This window comes from Fringilla coelebs, assembly GCF_963513975.1.
Source record: "Fringilla coelebs genome assembly, chromosome: 2".
NCBI lineage: Eukaryota > Metazoa > Chordata > Aves > Passeriformes > Fringillidae > Fringilla > Fringilla coelebs.
Window position 1 is genome coordinate 51,101,938 of NC_140029.1, and position 22,798 is coordinate 51,124,735.

Consider the following 22,798-nt stretch of genomic DNA (forward strand, 5'->3'; position numbering starts at 1 on the left):
AGCAGTTCTACAATAATTAAATGTATTTTCCTATTCAGCCCCAGCATCAGTTTCTAAATTAAATTTTAGACTAATGCATGCATAATACCAGTATATAATCTACTTTGTTAAAACAGCCACAGATATTTTCTTGGAAGACATGTTATATATGCCATTAACATGACTTAACTAAATATGCTGTACAATATAAACTGTAACATAAATCAAGAACTATGAAAAATGCAATTCTGCATATGGAATGCAAATATGTAATACTGCAAACAGGTCAGGAGTTCAAAAGCAAAGATATTAAAATTTTATAAATGGAGCAATTACATATGTTGCAAACACAAATTATTTAATATTTCCAATATTTGATCCAGAAATGATCAACAAAATAAATCAATCTTTAATTGGCCGTGTATCATCCGCTCATTTCAAATAAGCAAAATCATCCTTTGCCCTAGAGATTTTCTGGCAGTTCCTTACAAGCTCTGTATTGTAAATTATGACTGTCAATTCCTTCTAGGCATTCATTAAGTCTCAGAAAAAAAATGTATCCTTTTGCCAAATTGCTCAGTTGTTTCAACTACTTAAAAAGAAAAGAAATAACATTTTAAAAAACTATAAAAATATTTAAATATTTTCAAGAGTTTTATTTTCTGTCACATTTTTAATCACAATGAAATTGCTGTACCTTCTTTTTCTTGGATTCATGTGTTGTTACTTACACATCACTTTTTCTTGGATTTCTGTGTTTCCTAAGAACATAAACTAATCCTTCTAGAGGCTCAAAAACTTATTAGAGAAGCAATAATACAAGTTTCTCTAGGACTTAAGTAGTGTACTGAATAAGCATAATCATTAGTGTTCATGACTGAGCCAGAAATTCATGTTTGATGTTCAGTTTCATCTACAGAATAGAACCTATTCTACTTATACTGCTTATACCTTCTGAGATAATATGACATAAGTGATCAATGTAGAGCAGTTCTAATTTTCTTTGTTTATAGTAGAATATAGGACATAGACCACTACATCATTCAGTAGCACTTCATGTGTTTTCTGTCACACACATTGATACAGAATTACCAAAGTATGTGCCGACTCTGAATTTTGTAGCTTTGCAATACTTGTGCTTTTTCATCATTGCAGATAGAAGGGAATAATTCATGTGTTCATGAAAGAATACTGCAAGAGGCATATACACATTTAACAGAGTGAGAAAACAGTTACCAGACAGAATGATAATATATGACAAGGTTAAACAGAAATATCTTCAAAAGTTGCACCTTGGGAAGAAGACTGACCATTTCAGTTCCTGGTTTTAAAACGCTCTGAACCAACATCTTGGATAGCCACAAAGAGATTCTAGGTTTAACCTACCTTACACTCCCAGAGAAGAGTAGTTTAACCTAGTCCAGGTTTAACTGGTAGTGTGACAAATCAGAGAGCAGCTTTACAATTTGTTTTAGCTGACCTAAGTGAGAACTGTTGAAGGATAATCCTTCCCTTGCCACACCCTGGTAACCTACTCTTTCTGTTGGTACTAGACACTGTCACCACATAAGAAGGTCCCTTCACTGATCTGGATGGACACTGGTGTCTTTTTAAAGGTTAACTGTCACATGGATAAACAACTTGATTTACCATGTTCAGTGGAGACCCAGAGCTGAAGGCAATGATGAGCTGCTCCGTCTGGTGATGGAGTGCCTCAAGTGGCTTGCTATGATTCTGAAACCACCATCTATGAGTCTAGGCAAAGCAGCTTCTAACACTAGAGCTCAAGGGTTTTAACTTTTATCTAAAAAGATGGGACCATGATGTGCTCCAGCCACTGATGGCCTCATCCTGAATGTGGAGAAGGTGCCTGTTGTGAGATATCACAGAACTGTGGCCTGAAAAGTCCAGGTTAGAGAACTAACTGAAAAGCAGTGCAAGTCCTGTTTTTTCTGTGTGCTTTCCAGAAGAAACCAAATTGTCTGTGAGGACACCTAGTTTCATTCCATCATGCTTTTAAAGCCTAGCCAGGTATGAATCCAGGTACCAGGAATGCAGGCTCACCATAAAATACACTTGTCATATGCATACACATTGCTCATAGCAACCACTGGCTTGTTTTGTCTTGCTTCACTCAGGATCTAAAGCCAAGGTAGCCTGGATATCGTATGTAAGACATTTTTACGTAATGTGATTTTTCTGCAGAATAGATACTAACATTTCCCAGTTTCAGCCTTATAAACTCTTTTCAATTTGGGCAACGACACCATATTTAATGCTGAAGTGTAAATATATTATTTACTATCCTTTTCAGAAGCTTCTATAATTAGATATTCTGAATAATATGTTTATGCTGGACACACAAAATAAATATGGGTTTATATAGTACTGGATTTTATTATTACTTCTACTCAGTTTGGAAAAAAAGTATGTTTCTTTTTCAGTGAACTGTGTACTCTAGATGCTGTAAGAAATGGATTGTGCCTTTCTCTTAGAGCATGAAGTTGAATAGTCCAATATTGATTTTCTTTTTTTTTTTTTGCATTTTTTATTCAGATGCAGTATTACCATTGAAAAAAATGAAATACAAATAATATATGTAAAGGTTTTATATATATAACTGAATATATAATATAGCCATATAGTGAAGCTATCCCTTGTCTGCAAATTACAGATGAATAGCTCAAAACAGGCAGTTAATTAGTCTAGGTCAAATTTTGTTCTTAAGTCACATAGATAGAAAGGGAGGTATAAGACGTTTTGCCAACAAAAGTTCCTCACAAGAGAGAATACATGACAAATCAGTGATCTCTCATGGTGCAGCTAAATAACCACAGCTCAGATTTTTAAACGGATTTAGGACAGTATTGCTGAATGATTTTAACTGGAATGTTTCAGGAGGCTTAAGAACCTATCCATGAAGTGTCCAAATTAAAATTACTTTTTCAAACTGAAAAAAAACCCAATCCAAAAAACTTTTAAAAAGTTGTATTACAGGTCAGAAAATGTATAAAAAAGAACATATTTCTACAAATTTTGCTTGGAGCATTCTCTGGTAAGCTGCAGTACTATTGGAATAGATGGTGCATATTTCACAGAATGGTAATGTTCTCATAAAAAGCTCATTGCCCATTCTTTGATGGGAAAAACTCATCTAACACTCTACATCGAGCTTTATGTTTGGATGGCAATTAGAGAACCCAAAATGTTTAGGTAAGGAACATTTCAGTACAAAGCTTCTTAGTGAGCAAAATCCTTATATGGCTTCTGGATTTTCCACACAGTTAAGGCTTTTGAGTATTGCTTTTGCGTAAGTGAACCTCTTTTAAAACCAGCCATTGGTACTGAGAAATTTGAGTAACTGCATTTAAAATAAATACCCTCTCTTTATGAATGAAGTCCTTTTAACATCTCCAGTTATTTATAAACCTAGATGTTTTTAGCAGAAAATTATGTACTAAAACTACAATTACTTCACTACATACATAAGAATGAACCCAGAGATTTGTTTTCCCACAGCATGACATAGTTACAAGCATTTCTTTCCAAAAGGAGTGCTAAATGTGATGTTTTCATTTCTGGCTAAAGAACTGTATGCTAGAGAGATTTCTATATAGCAGCAAAGAGTCATCCTTGCACACAGCACTGCTCTTATTAACCATCACTATTTACTTTTATTGACGAGAGTGCTATGTGGTCTAATATAAATAAGAAGTTACTTAACAGAGTATTTTGAGATATGCAGACCACCTATAAATGCATCCTGCAGATGCCCTGTCACTCAAGACCAAGGTTTTGTACCCGAAACATATCTGCAGGTGCATGGCTCAGTTCAGAAGCACACTAAGTGTTCTGCTCCCAGAGCCAAGTTCTGTTTGAGGCCAACTGCCAGCACAGCCCATGGCCTGCCTGGGAGAATCCTAAAGGGATGGGAATGAGAGTGAGAGTGAACACCTTATGTAGGCAACACCTGACAGAGCCTCCATTATCCTAAACAACCTCTCCTTCTCCTTGGTAATATGCTTGTGCCTTCACTCTTGAACCTCAGCAGTGGTATCAGCACAACTTTAATAACCTGGCAGTGAGTCCCTAAGTTGTTCATGCAAATCCCACCAATGGCAGCAGCCCAGTTAAGCATTTACCACAACAGCTCCTGCAGCTCTTTTGAAGGTATGGCTAAAGATCCACATGTCCAGAACGGACACACTTCCCAGCAAACCAACAAAGTATCTCCAGATCTGCTGGATACACTACTTTAATTCTGTCTGATAAGTATTCTAATTGTTTCTCTCCTTTCAGTGAGAAGTTGAATGGTGCTTTGAGCAACCTGATCTAGTGGAAGACGTCCTTACCCATGGCAGGAAGGTAGAACTAGATGATCTTTAAAGGTTTCTTCCAATCCAAACCACTCTGTGGTTCAGTCTGACAGCTACTGACACAGGCAACCTTGAGCACCACTTGAACAGTCCTTCCAAGTGAGGAAGGTATTTTGATATGAAGGCTCTGAAGGACAGCCTTAGCTCTACAGGTCTGACAATTAAGGATGAAGGCAGGTAGCTGCTCTAGCTGAAGTGAACTTTGAAAACCATGCTGGAAAGAGACTTAGATGGGTCTGCAGGACTTGTCAAAAATATTATATCAAAATGACCTGCCTGAATCTTTCCCATTCCTCTTGCAGAAATAACTGCTGTAAGAAATGACACTTTAATAGAATTATGAGTGTGGAGAATACTGAACACATCTGTTGCTTGTTAAGGGACCATTATATAAGTGAATTTAGGCCATTTTGTGAAGAATTTATAAAGATACGGCCCAAGAACATCCAAAATGAGATTTCTGTCACAGATAGCCTTCCTTGTGCTTGTCTTCTTCTTCTGCTGATTCGACAACATCTGCTGTTGAACAACATTCTGTTTCATCACAGAATCAAACTCACATCCAGTACAACCAACAAACTTCTCAATAGACATGGAAGTACAAAGTGCTGCAGGTTGCTGCAAAACATTTATAGGTTGCAATAAAGTACTGACTCATCATCCTGGGAAATCTGCTGGAACCTAATCACCCCAGGAGTATGCTCTAAAAGGACTATTGGCCATGATCACTGTGTATAGGAGGCAATTATGGATTAAGACTAAAAAAGTAAATTCACTTGCAAATAAGTCCTTGCTGATCCCTCCACACTCAAGTCAAGTGGGAAGTGATAGAGAACGCTGGTACTGATAACACAGATGTGCCTGTTCTGCTTGGGGAATCCATGACTTACATAATGTTCTCTTTTGATGAGCAGATGAGATAAAAAGACAACACAAAAAGAACACCACTCCACCATTGAATCTGCACACTAAATAAGAAAGAAGGAAAATTATGATCAAGCATGGAGCAGCTGTAAGGACAAATTGAATCTTGATTCTCAGGGTGCAGGCATTATCAACACTACATTAATTTGTCTCCAATCTGGTACTCAAATATGAGATTAAAAAAATTACGCATGCAAAAAATCACTAGTGTTTTTGAAGGTCCATCTGAAAACAAGAATTCAAGCACTACTTTTCCTTTAGCTGGTTCTTGTGAAATTGCTGTTTAGAAAAGAAACTAATGCATTATTGTATTTAAATTTTTAAAAAATAATGTACCTTGTGTAACTGTAGCACAAATTAAACCTCAGATTAGAGGCTGCTGCAGAATTGCAGTATTATTAACTATTAATCATAGGTAATGGTTGAAAGAACAATTTCATTTTGAAATGGTTTTACAAATATTAAATTTTTCCTTCAGCTCTGAGATAAAAAGAGACCAGGCTTCACAAACCATGTTTAGTGTTTTCACTAATACTTTTCTAATAGCACCAACATTATCTGCAGAATTTAAGGCTCTCCTTGAGGAGCATTAATTCTCTGAACTCATCCTCTCAAAAATATTCCATGCACAAACCAACAAAATGCTGTTTAATAAACTAAGAGGGATAGGAATAGTGGGCTAAATCTTTTGATCCAGCAGAGCTTCACTTGGCATATATTTGGTAGGATTATCATTAATTTACTTAAATCCCATTCTGATTCAGTTCTGGAATAGCTGAGAGCAATCTGAAATCACCTATGGGATATTTTAATTTAAAACTGTCATCAGCAGACTCCGAAAGGTTATCCTCATGACAAAAAATTTCTTGAATGTAATGGTTCTCTGGTTAGAAATCCCTACCTCTAACCTTCCTCTCACTTATCGGAAAGCAAGGACCAACATTATCGATTTTATCCCAGATTATGATTTCTCATATGTGCCAGGGAATACTGGCTAACAATTTAGGACCTTTGTTTTAAATATGGAATTATGAACAGCAAAATTAAGGACTACTAATATGCACCAAATGCCCTAAAACATTAGGCTGTTCCCAAGAATTTCTCTGGCCTATGAAACTGCGCAAACTTGTGATAGTGGAGTAAAAGCTATTTTCAGTTTACAAGGAATACTGGAAACTACCAGAAAAAAAAAATTACCAAAAAAACTGATGTGCAAAGTAAGTGTTACTTTTTTTTTTTTTTTTTTTTTGCTATGATATTTTTTTTTGTCAGGCCACACTTTCATTTACAGAAACATAGACTAATGCTGAGCACCCCAGCTCCCCACAGTGGAGTACTGCTGGTGTGTTTATCATGAATGCTCACACTGTAGGGCAGATCCATTTTCTTTCTTAACTTTAGGCCCTTTAAGATGAAAAAAAATTTCTTTACAGTTAATAGAGAGTAATAGGCCTCTCTAAGAAATAACTCACTCCACCCAAAATCTGAATTACTTTTTGGAGATTTCACTTCCTCCATGAACTATTAAGGAAAGTTGACCTAAGTCTCTCATTTAGGTACCTTAATTTGTGGGGTAAATTTAAGAAGAATAACTAAGCATACAGATTATTGGCAATGAGCCATTTAACTCAAGAAAACCAGTATTAATAACACATTTAACTTCTTTCAGATTTTAAAGCATACCCTTTCAGAAATTACCTCACCTATGTATTCCCCTTCTATCTTCCTTCTGAGAGACTTTTGGACTACTTTGTGAATAACAAAACCATTTCATTATTTTTACCATAATCTAAAAATTTGTGACCAATTCTTTGATACTTTTCACAAATGGAAAGTAAGACACTGTACATAGAGAACACTGGGATTTTTCATTTTCTGGAAGAATATAATTTATTTTTGAGGTGTTTCTTATAGCGTAATGGTCTAGGAAAATATTAAAGCCACTTAATTCTGGAATTCAAAAAGGTCCATTCTTATTGAATCAAAATTAAGCTCAGTGGAAAATATCTTGTCAGGAACTATGAATGAATATTTCAGTTTATTTATAAACTTATTGATTCATATATAGATTTGCTTGGATAATAAGCATTTTTGGGTATTCCTCAAGGGATAACAAATACCATCCCAAACCATCAAAACACTCTGAATAGATACATATGTATGACAGTATGTAAGATTAAGTATTAGCTAGGGTGAATCCTGTTTTATTTTAATTGCTTCAGTAGATTAGTGGAAAATCCTGTATTTTTCATGTAATTGCTTCATAACAGAATCATATTAATGTCTCCTAAGAGTTACTGTTTGCTTTTCCTAAACCAAGACACCATATAAACACCTAATACTTAAAATGCTAATTCTTCTGTAGAGCAGTGGGACTTGGCTATCAACCTCCTTGAAAATCAAGGGACATATTATTTTGTAACAACTTACCTGGGAATCAGGTGTTAGGGAAGTTGCTCAGTGGTTAGAGAGCTCTGACAGATGGATACAGTAGTAAATCAGAGAGTCTCCACAAGAGCATATGCTCTAATTTTGGCTGAAATACCCTTTACTGGAGGACTAGGCTATTATAATTCTTCTCTGACTTTTTTCTTGATTTTTACTGTTGTACAACTGGTGTGTCAGTCTTTCTTTGTAGTCTTCTAAACTCTTCTCTACTTCATGAGAGCTCTTCTCAACTCCAAACTCACTTTAAACCTGTCACAGCTACTTTTTCAAAACTAAAGTACCTTTTCTGACATCGTGAGAGAAATAACAAGTGCTACAATTCCAGCACGAGCACTGGACTTGGTCAGCGATGGAGTGTTAACATCTCAACTTGGTGGACAATAGCACATTTTTTTTCTAGTGATAAAAAATATAAGTGCTTTTACCTTCAGTTTAAGAGAAAGTAAAACAAGAATCAGTTATTTTAATTACCTGAAATCTTTCTCAAGTTGTGTAATATGTTCTTTCTGTAGGCTTATTTGAGAATCTCTCTGTTGCACAGTTTCAATGAGGTATTTGTATGGCTGTTGTGCTTGGTTCAACAAAGAATTTGCTCTGTCAAGCTGCAAAATAAAGGTATAACTAACATAAATTTTTTTAACTTAAAAAGCAAAATTACTTGATTATTACTGAATTATTATTGGATATTATTGGTTTTTACCAATTGCATATTAATATAAACTCCTAACCTTTTATTACATACACAAAGATGGAAACATACCACCTTCAAATTGATTACCAGTACATTTTCTTCACACTTTTCTGTTCTAATTGTGTGCTATTTTCACTGCAATAATGATACCACTCTCTACATTTCCCTAATCTGCATTTTCAAGGGTTTTAATGTAACAGCTTCCATTGATTAAAAAAAAGTAGAGTCAATGCCTCTGTTTATGGTCTTACTGACTTACTGTGGTCTTTTCCTCCCTCCTTTAAAAAGCTGAAGAGGTTGTATAGTAAATACTGCACTTAAGTAGCAGTATTTGAGCCAAGTTCAAACCAAAAGCTGAAAAAATCACTTCTGCATCAGCTTTTTATTCATGCTCTAGACTTCATCTAGATGACTGAACAAATTGTCAGTGGTAAGAAAAATAATGGGCTACTTAAGCATGCTGTGGTCTACAGGATCCCTGGTTTGTTCTAAAATAAAAAATCAAGAAAAACAATAGCTGGGAGTAAAAATCATGTAAAGAAAGCAAAGAGAAGTTTTAGAACTTTACACAAAAAAACAATGTTTAACTTTGTACTGGATTTTATTGTGATTTAATCTATACAATTATATGGTAAAAGATCAAAAATTTAATGACAGGATAAAAATGAGCTGAAGATGCTCCTGTTGAAAGTTGCAGGAATTTGAACTAAGGTGATACTGAATCTTTCATCAGTGAAGCAAGTACAAAACTACTGTGGGTAAGGAACACATTGAAGTGAAACACAGAACAATTTAAGACAAAGAATAGTGATATGGAAGAATACCAAGGATAACAATGGATTCACCAATTTCCTGATGTCTTCCAAGTAAGAACCTGAAAGAATATGCTTTAGTCAAATAGAAATTACTATGATATACCTAAGAATACATAACAAATTAGAGTATTGGTTAAAAAATCCCCAAACTTCACAGTTCATGTATCTTTCACTGAAATAATCTATAGAAACATATATATACATATAAAATTTATAAAATTCAAGTAATTTTAAAATCTGTAGAAATTCAAGTATTTGCACTCTGTGAAGTACTTGGGTGTAGTAATTCTAATTTGTAATTACTGTGGCTTTAAAAATCAAACTGTTAAGCACATTCTGGAAATAGTAAACCTACAAATCTAATAGAAAACCTAGTTGTCCTTTCGTTCCTACGAGAAAAATTAAAAGACGATTTAAAGATTTTTTAAAAAATTAGTTTGTCCTAATTCTGGGATCTTTCAAGCTGAGGTTTGTTAAATAGCTTCAAAAGTGATTTAACAGAAGAGCTGTGTAAGAAGTAGTTATGCATTCATTGAACAATTAAGTATCAAACAGAACAAACTAGCTTGGCTGGCTGTTCTTCTGTTCAGAAATCAAAACGTTGTCTGTCTGGCTCACATTCTTGTTTAGCCTGTAAAGTAATCCTCCTTTCAATATTAGTTGCAAAACACAATATAAACTTCTTTGAAAACTTCTATCATGGAGTTTTGGTTAATTATGAGGCCATTTTTAAACATTAAATAGATAAAAAACACTGTTTAGAAAATATTTTGTTTTATGAAGCTGTTCCGCAATGTTTCTACATATTTGAATTTTTGTGTAATTATGATTTACCTCTTGTGAAATCTGTATTACTTGTTCCTTCTGATGTTCCAGATCTTTCACAAGCAACGAGTTTTGCTTTTCTAGCTGCAGTAATCTTCTTGCCAAGTGAACACTGTGCCAGTAAAAAGCAAGCTCAACTTGAATTTTTTCCAAAATAGGCAAAAGAAATTCTAACATTTATACTTCAGGATTTGATTGCCTTAATTTTTCACCAATGCTTAAATATTAACATATATAAACTGCATAGTTAAACATGCTGCATAGTCAAAGTTAGAAAAACAGTGAAAATATTACAAAATGTAACAGCACTAATATAACATTCCCACAGTTATGCTATTGTAACATTTTATGCATAGTAATTACAATTTGTCCAATACTACACAACTGTAGAAATACTCTCAAAATCCTTCATCTAAAAATGATTATTTACTTTTTAGTAATTTTACAAACTCACTTTAATTTTAACTTAAATAATTGTTTAAAGATGCTCATTAATACATGTTTTGCAGCAAAACACTGAAAATGTAGTATTTTATCACTTTCAAAAACGAGGCAAAATTGTTTTGCCTGATATTTGATATGCTAAATAATTTAATGTTATTGCCAATTTTGTTTTAAATAAACTCTTATGTGGAGTCACAGATTAACTTTGAAGATAAAGGATTATTGAGCTCCTTAAACAACCTAGTTAAAAAATTAGATCCTCAACCTCTTGCAAGCTTCATGTCCAGAATCAAAGAGTTTATTATCTATTCAAGAGTACAGGTCCATGGGCAGCAAATGGAAGATTCAATATGTGCTGCAGAGCTACTAGCAGACATCTAACGTAGTCTTCCAAACTCTTATGAATCACAGAATGGGCAAGGTTGGAAGGGAACACAGTGGTCATCTGGTCCAACCTCCGGAGCATGTTGCAGGACTGCATGCAGGTGGTTCTTGAGTAACCCCACAACCAGTTCCTGACTATGATACAGAATCTATGGGAGGGTAGAGTGGTCTAAAGCAGACTGACTGATTTGAAGCTCAGGCTTAAGCATGCATAAATCTAGATGAGTGTACAAAGTTTATCTGAAAATTTGACCAGTCATAACATCCATCTCTTCCTCAGTAAAATGGAATAGAGTTCTGGATTTGGCATAAGTCTTAATAATCTTTATCTGTGTTGTAAACATACTCTTTCATGCACTAATCTCATCTAGTACAAAAGAGAAAAGAACCACTTCTTTGACTAGTAGCTATTAGAGTGTAAGCGAAAACTTGGATGCCTTCCCATGGCAAATTTAGGAATGCAGCCCATTGTCATTTTCCCGGCTTCAACTACTCAGTGAACTTCGCTTGAATTTGCAAATATTTAAGGATAACACAAGTACACCTTTCAAGCATACTTTTCAGTATGTTTTTGACTAGTTTGTATTGAAAGCAAAGAGACAAAGGGACTGATGTGCAAAGCCATCCTATGCTGGAAACATTTGATTCCAACTATACTACAAAATTATGCAGTACTCAAGAATGTGATAATCCTTGTTAGTAAACCACCAAAGTCATCCTGGTAGTGTTCTGTATTCTCTCATTAACACTTCCCAAGCAGTTCCTAGTCATAGCTGAGAAGTCAGCATGGGAAGCAAATCACTGCCAATACGTTGCTCACGTGTAGCCAAACCTACACCGAGAATTGTTTTATGGCAGCAGGTTACTATAGGACATTTGGTCTTGATGCTTCCGAGCGCTCCCAGGCATGCTCAATTTAGTACCAAGGGTGTACAATGCCTACATCTGAAGTAATGAAGTTGTTGTTTCTGGCAGGTGGCTAAGGAGGTACAGACCTCACACTGCTTGAAAAGGTCAGTTTTGTACAAACTTTGAGAGGCTGAAGTGCATGATGTGAACTTAAAGGACCTCTTCATTTAGGCTCCCATATGTCTGGGATTAAAGAGCAGGTAGTGGACTCCAGAAAGAAGATTATTCACATTTGTAATAGATTGTCTTTCCTTAAGCAATCCTAGAGAGCAGAAAATTTATCTGTGTTTCTTTAATAGTGCTAAATAGAAGATGGTGTCAGAGTCTTTGCTTTTAAAAACTTTGGCAGCCCAAGTTATCACACACATTATCTGCCTGGCAGTTTTCCTTGAATCAAAACAGCAGGTAAACCATGCACAGTCTTTTATGGCTCTTAAAATCTTTTTAATTCTAAAAGATAAAGAAACTCTATGAAGTCTCCAGCACTATTATAAAGGATTAAGTCAGTTTATTAGTCAATGCCTTTTGGAACAAAAGTGGAGTATATGAGTCATTCCAATAGAGCCGCTTCTAAGCTCAGAAAGTGTCTTCCAAGCATATCTGAAATCCTGGCCTGATCATCAGATTCAGCATTCAAAGGAAATTCAACAGAGTTTTCATATACATAAATAATCCAAACTGAAGGTGAGGAAAAAGAAGGATTGAAGTGGAAACGCAGAAAAGTCCCCAAACTATTGACAAAAGAGGAATAAACTGAAGCTTTAGGAAATAGTGCTATAGTGCTCTCAACAGTTTTCTAAACCAGATGTGCAACAGGGTTATGGAGATTTTTTGCACTCCTCACCTTCCAGGGATGGTGACTCCACCACCTTCCTGGGCAGCCTATTCCAATGCTTGACAACCACTTCTGTGAAGAAATTGTCCAAGCTGAACCTCCCCTGGCAAGCCTGAGGTCATTTCCTTTTACCCCGTTGTTAGTTGTGTGGGAGAAGTGAGTCATAGCCACTACATACAAACTCACAATGAGCCATTCAAATGTCATTATTATTTCTTAAAGACAATGCATAATATAAATTTATTAGTTCAAAATGACTATGATCAAGTGGTATGTTTTTCACCTATGCATCATTTTAGTCTATTGATCAAATTTTCAAATTGGCCAAACCAGAGCAAACTAAAAAAAAATGCAAGAGCAATAAGATCTTTTATTAGTGAGTATAAAATAGTGATGCTCTGAACCATTGTCCTTCTTAATATCCTGACAGATATGTTTTTCTTATTATTAAATACAATGATTTTTAAGGTATTAATAATGCATATCTCATTATATAAATGTAAACAATGTAACTAATCTGTTTTTACAGCTGCTTAATTTTATACAATTATAATTAATCTTTCTAAAAGTCAATGAGAAGAGATTTTAAAATGACCTAGAAAAATATGCTTATTCATATGCATCAACCACATTAACAGGTTGTAGTCCTCAATCTATTCCTGTATAATTAAGTCACTAAAAAACCTCTTCATGTTAATCAAACTGGCTGGATTCTAATACAAAACATAATGCATGTAATCTTCATTTAGTTTATCTCAAACAAGTGAATTCATGAAGTAGTCTTTTTTTACCTTTGCTTTAGTCGTCTTTTGGCTGTTGTAGGAACATTAGCACCATATCCATATGAGAAGAGAACCCTTTCAGCTTCAACTTCATCTTCCACTGCAAAAAAAATGCAGAAAGGTGCTGTTGAAGAACAGTGCCAGAAATTTTAAACTTCTAAGCAATTCTATTTACAGTTCAACATGCAAAAACTTTTTTCTAGAAGCTAAATTTTCCGTTGGTGCAACCGTCTGGGCTTGAGTGGAAGTTTTTTTCCCCATTAGCATTAAATTTAGTGCCACACTTTAATTACGTACAACACTTCTCATTTTTATGATTAACGTAAGACTTATGCAATACAAAAGTAAAGGAAAATAGTTCAGTTACCTTGAATATTCATACTGTTGTCATGGTCACAAATTACATACTACTCGTATAAGTTTACTTCAGCCGTAGAAAGTTAGGTTGCTTAAGTTTTTAACCTAAATAATTAATTTTCAGTGCGTACATGAGAAGGTAGAGGAAGACAAAATTTGGAAGTGTTTAAGGTGAGAGGACATAACCACGTCCATGGGACCAGAAAGGACACATCTGACACTGCAAAGGGAGCTGATGTCACAGTGAAGCTGCTCACTATGGTTTTTGAAAGGCTGTGATGATCAGAAATTTCACCACAGTTGATGAAAACAAATGCCATCCATTTCTTCAGAGAAGGGCAAAAAAGAGATTCTTAAGTACATGCGAAATAGAAATATTAAAAATAATCTCTGCTTCCATGGGTGATGGATTTCTGAAAACACATTTCTAAGGGTTTTAAATAGATTATAATTGCTTTGAAAGGAAATCCCAATAGCAGCAAGATTAAAATGTCTATGTTCATATTTCAAGTTCTGGAATTCAGGTTTCCGCTCTCCTGTAAGACGAAGTGGGCCAGGAAAAAAAAAAGAAAAGAAAAAGAGTAAGTGTATGTGTGAAATAGAAAGAGGCAGAGAGAGTGGGACAGATAGGAGGGGTAAAGGGGGACAATGAGAAAAATGGGAGTGGCAGGGGTGTAAGAGAAGGAGGGAGAACAAGTAAACACCAGCCCTGGCTCCACACAAAAGCTTTGATGAATCAAATAGTTGGGAACAGGAGAAACAAATGTAGGAAATTATGTGACTCCTATCTGACTCATCTTTCTTAATGCTCAAGTGCCTCAAAATCAGAAATACCTCCATTTCTCAACAACTTGCAAAATGCTGTAACTTCTTTTCTCACTTGTCTAATACCCTTGTAATGCTATTTTAAACAAGAATTCTTAAAACACATTTAGAAAGAGAAAAGCCTCTAGAAGAGCACCTGTGGTAAGTCACATATCTAGTTACATTAAAACAACATAGAAATTTCAGTAAGTATGACAGAAAAAGTTTACTAATGTGGCACCACAAAGACACCAGCACTTTAGAGCTGTCTTAAATATGACAGGGAATTCTTCAGTGCTGTAAACACCTCTGGTTCAGAAAAACATAAAGAATAATTTAACATGCCTTTGTTAATACCCTTCTTTTTGGTTACATATTCAACGTCGAATGTCTCAGAAAAACATCAGTAAGATTCTGTCCTGTAAATTCAGATCTGTCTCTAGTGTCCAGTAAATGCCATATCAGGAAGACAAACACAAAAGAAATTGGAAATGTTGTAGGTATCAAAATAATACTCTGTATCAGCGTGTGCCTCTCTTACAACATTCCAGGCTCTTCACCTGACTTTGTGGTGTAAAATATACATTTTATAAGCCAGGGGACACTTTTTAATTACAGTTTCTTATGCTACTCAGCAAGGACATGCCATTGTGAGGATATAGATAGGTTCAATCTTCTTAGAAAGATACTAAGCAATGGAAACAAGAAAAATCAAACAACTAGCCTACAACAAAAATACCCTAGCATGAAGATTGTACCCTGAAAAGGAAAAACAGACAAATGCCAAGGAAATTTACTACTGTTATTCTTCTGGAAACCTCTTAGGCACTGTAAGAAGTGGCTATATAAATTCTTGATAGCTTCCTGAATATCATTACAATATTAATAAAGTGAGGCATAATGATCAGGGAGTAACAGTAAAAATTCAGTGATCTCTTCCACATGCATATTTTCCAAAGGGGGAAAAAAACCGCATGTATATATGAAATTTACATATTATATGACAAAAGCCATCTCACATGTGTAAATAAACACACAGTTTATTAAAAAGTCCAGAGAACCCAACCCTCACTGACATCCCCAAATAGTGTAAAATAGCAGAGGTTTCATGACTCAGGATGAAGAAAAAAGCATTATATGCTATTTAAATATAAAGAGGTGACCACAGAAATGAAGATTAATCCTTATTATCACTAAAGTCTGTAGAAGACTTTAATTGTCTTCCACACAATACTTCAGTCTAAATTATATTCCAAGAAAGATGGACTGAAGTATTTCCATTATAAACTTGATTTGAAAAATAGTTATACTTCCTTTCAGTTATTTTTCTACCTTTACCTATTTGTGACATATAACTATCAGGGCATAATTTGAGACACAGGAGGAAGTATATCTGTCTTCTTCAAAGTGTTTATTAAAAAAAATACTTTTTTTCCTTCTGTTTTCCCTAATATACTACACTGAACTAGTATTAATCTTAACTCTATATCAAATACACTGAAATAGCAAGTTCAGTATTAAATAGAAAGTATATTGAAATAATATTAAGCTATGAGTCCTTTTTTTCTCCATGGAAATCAGAAAATAAAGTCACTATATTTTAAAATAACAGTTCATTTGGAAACTTTCCTTTCTTTAGCATTCTGCAGCACAGAATGTAAATTGTAATTAAACTAGATATTTAAGAAGACGTTACGAATGATCTGGTAAAAAACTTAACTGCTATCTCAAGATGCGTAAGAAAATGTAAACCAATGTAAACAAAAAACAGTGTTCTGAACTCTACTTTCTCCTTGAATAAAATGAAGGCAAGGTCCAAAAATTCTGTGTTAATACATAAATACTCCTTAGGCAAGTATATATATATATATATATATATATATATACACATATACATATACATATACATATACATATACATATACATATACATATACATATACATATACACACTTCAAAAAATGTATTACTGACTAAAACAGAAGCATGTATACAGCAAATATGCTTATGCTTATGGTCAGACTGGAACCTTTGGGCACTCAGGCCATTCTAAGTACAGGCTGCAGTGCATAAAAATATTGTGTGCAGTCTGGTTACTAACATCACTGCATCTTGGTAATGCACACTTTGCTAGAAACTACTGTTTATATATAAAGCTTATGCAATAATCTTCTGTACTTTATAAATTGTGATTATGTTTTGAAGGAGGAAAGAAAAAGAAAAGAAGATGACAGCTCAATTAGTCTAAAATTTTAGAATATCCTACTCTGTCTACACACTGGCTAAAAGATTTCAAGATTAGAGTTTCAAATTAGAAATTAATTGCTTTGTGGATTGATTTAGGCTGAGAACCAAATAAAGATTGTACACAAATTTTGCTGTGTTTGGGAACATTTTAATTTTTGCAAATGAGAGACAAAAATTTTCAAGAGTAATCAGGTAGGAATTTAATCCATGGTTTAATACTTGGAACAGACTGAGCTGCCACAAGCAACTACTTAATGTCTAATTATTATTAATTCAACAGAAGGAAGAGGTTTTTTCCTCCTTCCAATTAGTTAAAAAATTCACATTAATCACTGTAATGAAATATAAAACTGGTATTTGCCTGTCAACAAAGAGGGCTTCCTGACACTTAAAATGTACTAAATAATAGAAGAATCCTAAAGAGTGTATCTAATTATAATGGATAATTAGAATAAGGAAAAGAGAAATGACTGAATACTGAGATGATTTTCAATAAGCTCAAACTTAAACATATGGATGTTTGATACATATTTACAGGTACACTTAGAAACCTGTAATTAATATTTTCTATCAAAATAATTACTGCCTTTTACTTGTCAAGCATAATGAAGAAGAATGACAGGCATTGTAATTCTTTCCAAGTCATGAGAAAAAAGATATCATAATGCCAGAAACACCTACAGATAAAACAAATTGTGACAGAACTTACTTTCTGCTGTCTGCAGTATTATCTCATCAAGCTCTTTTTCAAGTTTTTCATAAGTATCAAGTCTTGCTTGAAACTCAGAATTCTGTGTTTGAAGCTCAATAATGCGGGTTTCACTAGAAGACTGAAGACTATAAAACTCCTTTGTAAGCACCTGTGAGAATGAATAATGGAAAGATCAGAGATTGAGCATTACAGTGATTTTTGAAAGATGCAAAATATAATACATGTAAAATGTGTAGCGGTATGATAGTAAATATTTGATGGAAGTTTTGCACAGCAAAAATTAAAGTACTTTTAAAAAGCAGTTATTCTTTCAATAATATTATCTTGCAAAGATTAAACTCTCAAATCTTAAGCCTATCTGCTGAGGCCTTATTAATTCTCAGAAGCTGTTTGAAAAAGCTACAAGAATTTTAAAGGAAATTTAGGAAAAGCTGGGTAACAACTAAAAAAAATTCACACACAGCAGTCAAAATAGCATAAATGCAATAATTTTTGTTGCTTTAATTGGATTCTGATTTCAATCATCAATTTATGAAGATTCCTTTGCAAAATACAAATACAAAAATTTGCATTAAAGCTATACCAGTCTTAGTAATATGCTATCAACGTTCAAGACGTATATAAATACTTAATCCACTAAGCTTAAACAAAAAAACTCTCATATTCAAAACTAAAAGCTATGAAGGCCTGCATAATAATTTAAGTTTGATAAAGTGCTTGATAATAGGAAACAACATTGACCAAATAAATACACACCGAACTGGACTAAGAAAGTCCTTGGTATGTAAAGTAGCACTCTACATACTTTGCAGAAAAAATCCCACCAAAACAGGTGAAGTAATAACCAAGTGGTACTACTGTTAAATTTTATACTAACTTCCTCAGTAAAAATCACAAACATTCAGAATAACAAGTGAATACAGATTTGCAGATAGAAAAATATATGCACAGTGTGCAGAGCAGTACTACTAGAGTCACTGTCGAAACCATGAAAGAATTCACAATGCTTAGAGAAACAAGCCACTTGAATATCAAAAGTTCAGTCTAGTGTCACAGAAGAAATAAATGTATACATTAAAACTGGGTAACATCTAAACCATCTGTTTCCTATGTTAGCAAGAGAAACTACTCTATGCCCTAAATAAAAGCAAGAGTTAGTCCAGAAAGCTGTAGGTGAGCCACAAGATACCAGTGCCAACACAATTAATAAAGACTAACATCCTGTAATGGTAGGGAAAAAACCTTAGCACGTTAATGCTATATATAAGAAAGAAAATTTAAAAAAAACCAAGAATTCAGTCAAAAGGAACAAAAATAAAAGCTTCAGACATCAAATATTTAAATTCTGCAAGAATATTTCTTAATGAAAGAGCACTTAAGTGCATATTTCTTAATGAAAGAATTTAAGTGTCTCTCTAAAGAGAAAAACAAGTGCCAAAAGCGTCAGTAGAATTGAATGCCAAATATTTGAGTTATTGTCAGATCAAAAAAATTCCACAAAGAAAATGAAAATATAACTCAAATTGAACTACATTCTCCAAGTTTAGACATGTCTGTGCAATTAAAAATCTATTTAGCAACCTCCAAGTTTAGCAAAACTGGCACTCCCAGCTCTTGTGACCACAGCTAACCTCATCAGCCAGGATCTGAATGTCCCAATATGGACAAAACAAGAAATTACAGTCTATCTGAAGTTCTATAATTCTCTTTCCACTCTATAGTTCCTTTTCATAAACAACTTAGCCAGATTCAGCACTAGAAATGTGGGGATCTGAAGACTGGCATCCTTCCTCCAAAAAACAAAGGCTGCCATACTTTCTTCTTTCACTTTCTTCTGTCCTGTCCAGTTTTGTATCCTGACATTCATTTGAAACATAAACGACCAAACTCATTTAATCTCATAAATAGAACTCTGTGATATGTTTTTGGGACTAACTTTGGACAGGTGAAGAAATGTTGTTTTCAAGTAAGTTTTCACTGTAGAATACTCACATTTCCAAGATTAAAATAAGTGAATGGGATATGATATGTATGTTTTAAAGATGATAAATTCTAAGCTTGTAGAGATAAAGAGGTCCAAGTGGTTAAAGCCCACATAAACAGGTGCATTGGCTGCAGGGGACCAAGCTGTGTCTCTCAGCCAAAGGTGCTGCTCCTTAAGGAAACTGTATTTAATAAAGCACAGAAATGCTGCATGGCAGTGAGGAGTGAGAGAAAAAGAGTGAGAGAGTGCCATGTTGCTGACACTGAGGTGACAGGAGGAGGGGAGGAGGTGCTCCAGCTGCCAGAGCAGAGATCCCCTTTGCAGCCCATGGTGAAGCAGGTTGCCTGCCTGAGGAAGACGAAAGACAACACCAAAGCAGATGTCCACACTGCAGCCCATAGAATACTCCCTGCTGGAGCAGGTGGACATCCCTGGAAGGTACTGCAACCTGTGGAGAGCCCAAATAGGAGGGAGAGTTTGTCCTGAAGGAAGCTGCAGGACATAGAGGATCCATCCACAAGAGCAATATAAAAAAGTGTGAGGAGGAAACACATCCTGAGAGGAGCTGTTATGGACTGACTTGAACCCCTATTTCCCATCCCTCCCTGCACTGCACTGGAAGGAGAGGTACAAGAATCAGAAACGAGGGAGGGAAGTTAAAATAAAAGAGAACAGGGTGGGCAAAGATGTTTTACTTTTTGTCTTTGTTTCTCACCATCCAACCTATGTCAAGGGGTAATAAGTGAAATTATTTTTCCCCGGGTCAAATTTGTTTTGCCCATGATGGTAACTGGCAAGTGATGTCCCCATCTTTATATCAACCCATGCTCCTTGTAAGCTTATTTACCCTGCCCTCAATCTCTTCAGGAGGAGGAATGAGTGACTGGGTGGGTGTCTAGCATCCCACCAAGGTAACCCATCATGCCAGGACTAGGAAGGTTAGGTCTTTTCAATGCTGTATACACCATGCTCACCTTGACTTTTTTTGCTGTGAAAAATTTATTCCAGAAATTGTATATCAATAAAAAGTATTTTATTATGTAACAATACTATTACAGATCCTAGCTGCAAATAATGATACTGAATTCACTGTATTTTTTTTGGTGAAACTGTCTTCTCTCCCTACAATTCTCACACAGACTGACCCAAGCAGCTCTGTGAGACAAGCAGATATATAAACCCCACATGAATGAGGTTCTGTCTTTGACATCTTTCCAAGAGAGATTGTTTTGCTTTTTCCTCTCCCTGTGATCTTGTGTTCCATTAAACTGATCAAACACAGTAATCTTTATCATTTGACTCTGCTTCTGTGTCATTTGACCACAATTTGGTGGAGATACTAATTCAGCCATGCCATGTTGTTACTTTTTCTCCAAGGTTTTCCACTTTACATTCAAATTGAAAACAACTAAGTAATGCCTTCTAAAGTGTCCCTTTATATAACATACCTCCAGCTTTCTCTGGTATTTCTCACATTCCATTTGACACTGTGAAAGATTCTTAGCTGTTTCTTGTTGCATGAGTTGAACATGTTCAGTTTCAAAGGACTTTAACTTACTTTGGTGAAGAAGTTCAGCAACTTTGCTTTCTGTGCCAAGCTGCATTTGTCTATACCTAAAAGAAAAATGAAAAAAAAAAAGTTTTGACGATTCAAAAATAAGCAAGGTTGGAATATATCCTAGCTCTGTTCATCACAAATATAAATTTCAAAAATTAATGCAGTACTTTGAAGACCTTAATAAGTATTACTATGTAACTACTGTAACCTGTACTTGAAACAGCATTAGGAAAAATCAATATTATAATGACAATACAACACAGTAGGTAGAAAACTCTGTCAATGGCTTTTCTAAATATGTTATTAATGCAGAATCAAATGACAATGACTTAACAGCATACCTTATTTTCCTTATTCTTAAGGAGTTAGATCAATGTGAGTCCCTTTCTTGGTACACAAATGTATGCACTGAAGTCTTTTCATTGGAGAGACACTAATGAAATTTTGTCCTCCCTCTTCACTACCATGTGTTACATGTGGTAGAGAGAAGTGGCATTAGACATCAGTGATATCAATGGTGCACCCTTTGAGATATATGGGTATCAGCTACATTACTTTTTCCTTACTCAAAGATATAAAGAAAAGTCAGAACACAATGGTGTAATTATTACCACAGTCACTCAGAATCACAGATCCTTCTCAAAAAGCAGAAATGAAGTATAATTTTTAGAAAATCACTATAAGCTATTTATAAGGACAAATAATATTCCACTTAGAAGTGGACTTAATCTATTTTATTCATTCATTATACTTAACAGGCAATCTCAAAAATGAGATTTCTCAGAAGTTTGCTGATAGAATACTATAATATTAGATAGATGAAAATTTAGGTGATGTGAAGAACAGGAGAAAATCTAATGAATCTTTGCATTAAATAACATATGAAATTCAAAATAGAAATATGCAAAGTAAATCACAGGCTTTAAAAATGCTCCTTACTATATATATAAAATGATGAACACCTAGCTGACTGTTTTCATTCATAAGCGAGATCATGGGATTTACTATACTTGATAAAACCATTAAAACTTTGGTTCTGTTTTAAACAATGGTAAAAACAAACATTTTGGAAATTGCTGTGGAAGAAATAAATAATACAGAACTCACTGCATCACTTTGCAATTCCATGCTGTTGCCTGCATTCCTGAATATTGACAACTATTCTAGCACCTCACCTCACAAGGAACAGAAGTGCCAGAGCATCAGAGAAGGGTAGGAAGGGTTACCTCTGACATGCAGCAACATCACATGCTCACACAATTGCACTGTGTGGAATAAATCACCTAAGCAAGCTAGGACTCTACAGCTTGGAAAAGAGATGGTATAAGGAAAAGGAAGGAATAAGGGGCTTGTCACATCATGAGAATGGAGATAGGAATCAACTGTATTTTCCAATAGATGAATGAGAAGTCATCAAATGATGCAGAATGAGAGCAAATATAAATTGCTTTTCATGCATAAAAGCTGTGGAATTCCTTACCATAAGATGCTGTGGATGCTAAAAATTAACACTTATTTGAGAGAATACTGAGCAACTTGCAGCAGAGAAGTCCTTTGAGAATCATTAAATGCAAAATGGTACTTCTCACACTGAAGCCATTTCCCAACAAATTGCAGGATTGCCAGATAAACCTTTACTCTAACCCAGCATGGCTGTTGTGTTAGCTGTCATCTGTCAAATAATGGTTGCAACACAATTCCACCCTATTTAGCACCTAATCTTT

General features: G+C 34.7%; 1 protein-coding gene across 2 annotated transcripts in view; it reads right to left on the minus strand.

Annotated features, from left to right (window-relative positions):
* PIBF1 (progesterone immunomodulatory binding factor 1) overlaps positions 1 to 22,798 on the minus strand; it is a 105,440-nt gene that overhangs the window by 21,390 nt on the left and 61,252 nt on the right. For both annotated transcript variants that reach the window (XM_084201292.1, XM_084201291.1), the window contains exons 11-15: positions 20,965 to 21,130; positions 17,530 to 17,680; positions 13,422 to 13,512; positions 10,068 to 10,170; positions 8,199 to 8,329 (exon numbers count right to left, since the gene is read on the minus strand). In XM_084201292.1, coding sequence (XP_084057418.1) covers positions 8,199 to 8,329; positions 10,068 to 10,170; positions 13,422 to 13,512; positions 17,530 to 17,680; positions 20,965 to 21,130 — 642 coding nt within the window. The remainder of the gene's footprint in view (positions 1 to 8,198; positions 8,330 to 10,067; positions 10,171 to 13,421; positions 13,513 to 17,529; positions 17,681 to 20,964; positions 21,131 to 22,798) is intronic.